Here is an 8,949-nt window from a genome sequence, read left to right on the forward strand (position 1 = left end):
TGTCATTTGTTCTCTTTGTGAGTGGATATTTGTGTTAATCTCAGAAGAGAATGCTGGGTATTGTCTGCAGAAAGCATCACAATGACATCAAGTGAGAGAAAAGTGTGAAACCCCTTTAACAGAGAAGGAAGGAAACAGGCCAATTGCACACCTCAAATAATATTTAATCAAAATTATCACATGGTATATACAGAGTAAAATTAACTTAAAACTTTTTACAAATATTAAAATACCGTCTTCACACAAAATTCCATTGCTCAGTCCAAAAGGAAATTCAATGGAAAGTCAAACAAAGTGAACATTGACATTACACTAAGCTGTACAATTACTTGTTTTTTTGTGTGGGATTTACCCAATCACTTTTACAGTGTCACATATAACGTGCCTGCAGTAGAATTTAACCGAAGCGGCAAAGTCAAAAGACCTATTTTTAAACGTTTCCAAGAATTGTGGAAGCATCAAAAGGAGCCATGGCTGATCAACAGCGTTCTGGACACAAATATATTAAATACTCAATTTAGTTTTCCTATTTAGACTTAATTAGAACAGGAATTTCAAAGCAGCCTGAATAAATTAACTGTATAATATTTTCATCAGGTGTACAAGTGATGTGTCTGACAAAGCCACACATAATATCACTAAGCTGTGGAGGCATTTAACTGACATTCATTTTTAAAATTCCATATTACAGATGCTTGTGCATAGAAGTGGAAAGCTAAGGCCATCGGGGGCAGGTGTATGAGCATGAAGAGGAGAATACATTTGGAGACTCGAGAGACGAGTTGGTTCAGGAGACATGGCAAAAGCAGGCCTGAAACACTGAATCACTTGAAATGAGCAGAAGAAATGTGTGTGCCCAAAATCTACTAAACAATGGAGCACAATCAACGTGTGGGTGGGAAAGCAGCCTTATAGAGTGATATGTGGCGTGATGTGAATCATGATTAATAACACCTTCAAAGTGTGATTCATTCATTCCTAATCGCAAAAGTAGTGGAAGAAAATGGTGTGAGTGGGCATGGCTTCATAGACAATCTAGGTTGTCAGGCCTTCATGCATCATTGCTAATGTGCGGCTTACATGATGTGATAAAAACATACAGTGGACAAGACACTGATGAGCTCCCAAGATGAGTTTGCAGCTTCATCCATTGGAATGAAATACATTAGTCTTTTTTTTCCCCCAAAAGCCACCGAGACACCTTCCCTCAGGAGGTGCTCCTTCTTTTCCTTTTTCCTTTTCAAGCTAAGCCAATGGTTTAAAGAGCAAACAGATGTGTGTGTCAGACATTAGACATACATAGTGTAAGAATTCCTATAAAAAATTTTAAGCATGTATGTACATGTGAATCGCCTCTCTGTTCTCCTTTGGGATGGTGAGAGGAACTATTCTGAGTGACCCACAGCTTCACTCGGTGCCCCTCTTGTTGGGCTTGTCTGTGTTGACAGCTGCTGCAGCGATGGACTCTCAGGAGGCGTCTCTGCTCAACACTACAGGTCAGTAGCAACGCCGGTGGTCTCTGGTAAGTCCGAAGGGCCGCGGCGTGTTTCAGGCCTCCTTCAGCAAAGGCATATCTGCAGACAACAAGCAAAAACTCTGTGTCGATACAAAGTGGGGAGTTTACTCATGCATGGATAAGGAGAAGTGTGGATGAAGCCTTACCATCAGAATAGTCCATCTCAGAGTCCAGGAGGGGCAGGGTGTGTTGCTCGCTGCCTGTAGAGGGCCTCCTTTGTGAGGATGGAGGAGCTGCGGCGCCTACTTGCTCGAGGCCCCAGCAGGAGGATGAGGGTGAGGGTGAGGAGGAGGAGGAGGACGGCGGGACGGGGTGGACCACGGCCATCTCTGAATGCTGGTGTTTGAGGGAGGAGGGCCGGGAGGGGCCAGCCTCTGGCCCCGTGGCGTGCTGACCCTCCGACAGCACTATCTGGACGCGGGACTCGGAGCTGAGGGTTGAGGCCGAGGCCGCGCCGCCGCCTCCGCTCACGGCCTCCTCGTAGGAGGGCAGGGTCACCTGGACCCCCTCCACCATGATTGACACAGGCTGGCCCGACACCCCCTGCTCCCGCCTGCGTGTGGAGGGACAAGAACACTGTTAGCATCCATCCACTTCCGTCACTTCAAAAGCTAGTTCCCTCCATGTACCTAGCTTCTGGTTTCAGCCACAGTTATGATATATCCCCATGAAATGAACTGAAATTAACTCTGCACTAGTAGGCGTAAATATAAATTCCTCCCAAGATGCCACTTCATGGGCTCTTTAAAAACACTTCTGTGACGATTGTAAGGACAGACTCACCGATGGAAGGACTTGAGTTTGGGCTGCAGCAGCACAAACAGCACCACCAGGAGCAGGATGAGGGCCACAGAGCTGGCTGTAGATGCCACTATAGACAAGGTGGGCATCCCCAGTGGCAGAGTCGGATCTCGGTCTGTGAGATGGATAAACAGTCGACTTGAAATCAGCTATTCAAATTATCAAATGTGTTACTCCAAGACAGACAACTCCCAAGACAGACATGATATCCATGCTGCTCTCTGTAAGTATTAGACTAATAGGCTGAACGCGTGCCAGCTAATCTGCCTTTACCTTGGTCCATGAGGCAGCTGATCTGCATGGGGCTGTCCCATTCCCCATCCTGACAGGTCAGGTATTTATAGTCTCCCTTCAGAATAAAGCCTTCATCACAGAAATATTCGATCACAGTGCCATGGGAAAGCCTTCGGCATGGGGATGGGTGGCAGCTGTAGCCCCCGTTCTCTGGTTCGTATGGGGGCAGGCATACTGTCCGGAAAAAACAGGGAAACCATCATCAGATTGACTCCAGTGCTGTATTTCAATGCTTGAAGGTGTCACTATGGCCCTCTTTACCCTGGCATTAACATGTGTCTCCTATCCAGATTGTATCTAGATATGATTTAGCTGGATTAAATTTAACACCTGGCATTAAAATGCATCTCCGGTACACACAGTGAAATCAGATTTCTGACGATCCATTATTGACAAGTACGTTACTACATGAGTGGCATGCCAGCTAAAACCAAGGCGAAAACTAGGCGTTTAAAAAAATTATCGTTAACTGAAATAAAAATAAAAAAATCTAGACTGCTAAAAATCTAAAACTGAATTAAAACCATCTTGTCTACTTGTAAAATTAACAGACAAAAATATGCGTGAAATATTTTGAGTTTCTGTCTTTTGTTTATGTGCAGGATAAACTAGAACTGAAACTAAATAAAAACTAAACTAAAACTGCCAAACCCACACTGAAACTAAAACTAAACTATAATAACTCGGATCCAAATACAATCCGATCACCCACAGGACCATGTAGATGCCTGGTGTTAAGGGGTCTATGTGGCTAAAGACAGGGGTGAGAAATGCAGACATTACCATCACTGCGTAGGCAGCGAGGCGGCTCCGAGGACCAGTGTCCCAGTGCGGTGCAGGTGAGGATGCTGGGTCCGTCTGCCAGGTAACCAGGGTCACAGCTGTACTGCAGCACTGTGCCCACGGGGAACGAGCCCCTGTTGGTTTCTGTCAGATTAGTCGAGCCATGCTGCACCATGAAGGGCCTTACGCAACCTGAGAGAGGAAAGGGTCAAGAGTTCCACAAGAGTAATCAAATAACTGTGACACCAACCATTAAGCCCAACATGCTCTGATCTTTGTGCATACAGCAGACACCCACTGACTTCTATCAGACTTGTACAGCAGCCATGCAAAGGAGGAGTCTCTACTGAAGATTTAGGACAGTAAATATTCATTTTTCATGGAAATACGCCACCCTACCCGTTTTTAATGCTCTTTTGTGAATAGAATCAGGTACTGTGTTTAACATTAAATAAAGAGACAAGAGCAGAGTTTTAATTTGAAATTTGATCTTGACGTTTAGATGAAGTTTAGATGCTATTGCTTTGTATAGAGCAGCATTAACTGGCAGCCAATCAGGAGCCTGTTTGATACAGAGCCATTGTTTTGCTTTGATCTGATTGTCTCACGGTCAGACAGAGTGTGTACGGTCATCAGCAGGGACAAAGTTTGAGAACAGGCAAAGACCAAAGACTTTATATAAAGATCTGAGTTTGAGGACTGACCAACCTTGGCTCACACAACTGATCTGCATGGGGCCGTCCCACTGTCCATACTGACAGGTCAGGTAGTTATAGTCTCCCTTAAGAACGAAGCCCTCATTGCAGAAGAACTCAATCACAGTGCCATGGGAAAACATTCGACAGGGGGCTGGGTGGCAGGTGTAGCCTCCGTTCTCCGGCTCGGACAGGGGGAGACACACTGATGGAAAGAAAGAAACCGCATCATCATCAAATGTATGTATGTATGCATGTATGTGTTTAATGTGTAGGGTTAAAACATTTAACATACACAATCCATCTTACTCATATTGATCAGAGTGAAAATCATTTCAGTTAGTGTCAATTCACAGTGTTGCAAACATAACATGGGCAAGTAGCCTGCTTCAAGCACTACTTTTTTGAGGTCTCTGCTGCAGTCTTCCCAGATTACCCCAAAAAACTTGTTGGAACTTGTTAGTTTTTGAGAGCACTACAAAAAAATAGATGTTTGGAGTACACTCTTTCTTTGCTGTGTTACAAGCATCCATTCATTCAGATGGGATCAGCTGTCCCGACACATTGTAATTACTATCCTGAGGCACCTACTGTCAAACTCAATATTTTCATGTTTATTTCACTCAAGAAATTTTCAAGTTGTAACCAACAACACACCAGAGGTGCTTTGTGTTGTTTTTAAAAAATAACAAGCATTTTTACCGCAGTACACATCGACTCAATACCCTCTCACCACACGGATACAGGAAAGGGAGGAATTTTAACTTGCCACATAAATAAAAACTACAGATGGACTAAAAGTAAGGCTGGTTGTTTGCAACACAGTGACTCTACATAGCTTCATAGATCAGAAGACAGAGGTGCACAGAATATCTTACCACCACTGCGTATGCAGCGAGGGGGCTCCGAGGACCAGTGTCCCAGTGGGGTGCAGGTGAGGATGCTGGGTCCCTCTGCCAGGTAACCAGGGTCACAGCTGTACTGCAGCACTGTGCCCACGGGGAACGAGCCCCTGTTGGTTTCTGTCAGGTTGACCCAGCTGTTTTGGACCATGTATGGCCTCACACATCCTGGGGAGAGAAGACAAAGCCGTTCTGAGAAACTGCTAAGGTTTTCACTGGAACTAAGGCTACAAATATTAGACCTAAGGCCTGGTTTGAGACACATTACAGCTAACTGGAATACAGCAACAGAATGACCTATGTTAGTCATCTTTACTATAGGGAAGTCTCGCTGAAATCCACATCCGGTATAGACCCGCTAGCTATGCTAGTGCGGCTACCCACTGATACCAAGTAGTACATATTCATATAACCAAATGACACAATGTACTGCTCTGTTCCCTTAAATTTTGCATGCTCTGCATCATAAACTGTTAAATGATGTGTGATGTTCCAGTACAGACAGGACACAAAATTACAGCTTTGGCAGCCATCCCAGAACCAAAACTTCACCTATCGTCTTGTTTGCTAACTTTCGGTAGACAGGCGAGGGTAGAATTACTGTTGACATGATGTGTTTTATACCCGATTGCCACCACTATAATGAGAAAAACAATTGCTCTTTTTATAGATTTACATCGGACGTCAAGGAGAGGAAGGGATGGATTTGTCAAGTGCAGCAAGTGTATGATGGGAAAGTTTTGCCTGTTCTCTACAATGTTCAAGTCATCAAAATTTGTGGTTGCATTGCCCACAAATTCTGTAAGTGGGAACATATCCCAAAATCCCGTGACATATGACAGATGTGTGAGGGAGAGGTGCTACTGTCCAACAACCAAATAACCTCTTTCGGCTGGTATTCAATTTCTTTGCAAACTGACAAATCTAATTCAGTCAGATCGGTCAGATGTGCTACTTCTTGCCAGGCTAACATAAACATAAAATTAAACAAGAAAAGTGAATTAAATGTCACAAATCACATGATTTGAATTATGCTTGCATGGCCCACTTGTAGTCTGCATTCCAAGTAAGCTATTAAAGGAATAGTTCACCCAAAAATTAAAATTCGGTCATTATCTACTCATTCTCATGCCAGTACAAACTCGGGTGAGTGTTTTTTCTTCATACAACTTACCTGGAGTTCTACAGGCTCGCTGCTGGAGGAGCTTCTTCCAGTGAATGGTGAGTGAATGGGGAGCTGGACGTTCTGCTTCAAAAACGGCAATAAATGTCACCAAAACCTCGCGAGGCCACTGTGGCCGCGCAAGGTTTGTGCGCGCAATAGTGCGCAACCTCCATCTCGTGAGGTTTGGTAATGCGGAAGTACATGCAATGGCGATCGACTCGGATTTTCATGAAATAATGGATCAAATTACATTTTTTTCGACTCATAGAGCGATCGTCAGGCGTCAGAAGACTTTGATTATACTACACGAGCTTTATGGAGTAATTTTATGGACATTTATTGCCCTTTTTGAAGCAGAACGTCCAGCTCCCCATTCACTCCCCATTCACTGGAAGAAGCTCCTCCAGCAGCGAGCCTGGAGAACTCCAGGTAAGTTGTATGAAGAAAAAACACTCACCCGAGTTTGTACTGGCATGAGAATGAGTAGATAATGACCGAATTTTAATTTTTGGGTGAACTATTCCTTTAAGTAGAAAATCCTGCACAGGTTAAATCATGCTCCATATCTTAAATGTTTTGCTCTAGTGTAAAAAAACAAAACAAAAGAACAAGAACATGAATATGAAGAAGGTGTTCTCTGCATGTTTTTATTAGATTAATTGAAGCACATCATTTCTTGATAGCGAGAGAGACAAAGCCTGACAGTAGAGGAGGTAAACCAATACTACGGTTTCTCTGACAAATTCTTCCATGGCAGAGTGGAGAAGCCTCTGAGACAGCATTTAGACTGTAATAAACTCAAATCGTTTAGGCAGGATGGCCTATGCCACCTACAGGGGAAAACACTGACTATATTTGCTTTCTTAAGCCTGGTCACACTATTGTCAGAAGTGTGATTTGTTTAGTTTATGTGTGACATTTTAGCCATAATAATTTGTCATATTTTTTTTTGCAAGGTTTCTTGTCAAATGTGGCAGGGCATGGCTATATTATAGACAATTTTCTTTAAAAATAATAATTCACTTCATAATTTAAAAAGGTATTCCACAACTCTCAAGATTGCCTAAGCAAACCTACATCTGTTATGAGGGACAGATGAGCTGAGCTGTCTAGTGCTATGCCTATTTAAATAATTCTATATAGTTCATTAATAGAGTTACAGTACAGCTCAGTGTCACAATGTAATCACAGTGACACCTTAAGATAATTAGGCAACGTCATGTGAGGCAGTTTTGGCTCTGTTATATTGATAGCAATTAAAAACATTAGTAGCATCAGTGAAAAAAGTTAGTCTGTAACTCTGTGCGATGATAAACCTGCTGATATAAACAAGCATATATTGAGGTCTTTTTAGGAGCTTGTTGATTTAGTCCATGCTATTGAGAACATGAGTTCATTTTCATATATTTTCATCAAAATCCCAGTCAACAGAGCACCTTATATAACCTAGCCGTGAGTCATGTAGCCAAGTGGGAGCTAATAGAGAGAGGGAAATCAACAGCCTTACACCCTCTCAGTCGTTCTCCTCTCAGCTCTGTGAGTGGGAGTGAGGCTGTATCCTCAAACGTTCCCCGGGCCTCAGCACTCTGACATTCAGCAGTTTGGTCATTTCTGTCCTGATTGTAAGTCTATTTCCTCAACAGAGAGTGGAAAGGTTAACACGGTACAGAAATAACCTGTCAAGCAGTGCCTAATGGTGTGCAACCATAAACCCCACCTAATGCCTCTTACCTGACCCTTGTCCAGTGGACACTACAGTCAGCACCAGCAGCAGGGAGAGGGACCGTTTGGTGGTTGAGGTGCGGGTCCAAAAGGCGTTTGATATTGACTCTATCATTCCATTGCACATCTTCCCCTGCAGAGTCAACTCAACCTGGGAAGATCAGAGATGCATTTCAATTCAAAACGATAAATAAATAGTGCAGAGCAATCAAACAATCCCGCACAGCCTTGACCATATGCTGAACCTGCCTGGCGCAAGTATTCTGCATAGCTTGGACAGGTGCCAGTGAAATGGGTGTGATTGTGGGACAATCGTCAAATGTATGATGGGGAGAGAAAATGGGGAAAGGCAATCGTAGAAACAATAATAATCGCTAGGCAGTTCATTTAGCGTGCTAGTGTTATCTCGAAAATAATGCGCAGTCCTTAGTTTAACGGTAGTCAAAATTCTCGTTACATTAGCTTACATCTCCCACGTATAGCTCTGGTTCTGAATGGTTTCGGTTTCAGCAGCTACACACCCATTTTCAGCGCTTCCTTGTTATGGTAGCTATAGAGAACAAGGCCAAAGCTAAAGACACCCCATTTTCAAACAGAGTCTATATCGTAGATTGATCATTAGCTGTCAGTGGTGTTACCATCGAATTCTAGGGGAATTTACAGAAGAGCATCGAACACAACACATCGTAGCTGGCTTTCATTGTTAGCCTTCTAGATGATCTATCGCTATATTAGCCTAGTTAGCTTGCTAATGTTAGCTAAACAGCAAAAATGGCTCGTTGTTACCTACCACAGCAACACGGCCTCGAATCCTCCACCCTCGCTCACTCACACTGTGGACATTTATCAAGAATCCAAATACCCCAGATACACTGAAGACATTTACTAGGGGAAACAACTAAAACAAATGTTACTTTAACAAGGGGAATAGTGCTACTACAGCTAACCGCTAGCTAGCTCCCTAATGGCTAGCTTGTTACCCGCTACGCTAGCTGCATTGATTGAAGCCCATCAGCTGAGCTGCCTCGATTTCGTTCCGTATCCATAGTAACCACTGCATATTCCCATAGC

At 43.4% G+C, this 8,949-nt stretch overlaps 1 protein-coding gene across 2 annotated transcripts; it reads right to left on the reverse strand.

Moving 5' to 3' along the window:
* Positions 1-143: 143 nt before the first annotated feature.
* On the reverse strand, positions 144-8,862 carry LOC139931717 (sushi domain-containing protein 6-like). Of its 2 annotated transcripts, none has more exons than XM_071925307.2 (9): positions 8,669-8,862; positions 7,888-8,029; positions 4,968-5,159; positions 4,103-4,294; positions 3,395-3,586; positions 2,591-2,785; positions 2,300-2,432; positions 1,663-2,069; positions 144-1,574 (listed from the first exon to the last, which is right to left on the reverse strand). In XM_071925307.2, the coding sequence occupies exons 2-9, from the start codon at positions 8,003-8,005 to the stop codon at positions 1,549-1,551; spliced, it is 1,455 nt and encodes a 484-aa protein (XP_071781408.2). In that variant the 5' UTR covers positions 8,006-8,029; positions 8,669-8,862; the 3' UTR covers positions 144-1,548. The 2 variants fall into 2 exon arrangements, with proteins under 2 accessions (XP_071781408.2, XP_078145815.1); XM_078289689.1 differs by having other exon boundaries at positions 8,665-8,862.
* Between the last annotated feature and the right edge of the window lie 87 nt (positions 8,863-8,949).

Source organism: Centroberyx gerrardi, chromosome 17 (assembly GCF_048128805.1).
Source record: "Centroberyx gerrardi isolate f3 chromosome 17, fCenGer3.hap1.cur.20231027, whole genome shotgun sequence".
In the NCBI taxonomy this organism is placed as follows: Eukaryota; Metazoa; Chordata; class Actinopteri; order Beryciformes; family Berycidae; genus Centroberyx; species Centroberyx gerrardi.

Coding starts and splice junctions, on each gene's coding strand:
- LOC139931717 (XM_071925307.2), bottom strand. CDS start 8,005: ATGTGCAATGGAATGATAGAGTCAATATCAAACGCCTTTTGGACCCGC. Junction 5,160..7,887: donor GTCCACTGGACAAGGGTCAG/GTAAGAGGCATT, acceptor TTCTCTCCCCAG/GATGTGTGAGGCCATACATG. Junction 1,575..1,662: donor TGAGATGGACTATTCTGATG/GTAAGGCTTCAT, acceptor TGTTGTCTGCAG/ATATGCCTTTGCTGAAGGAG.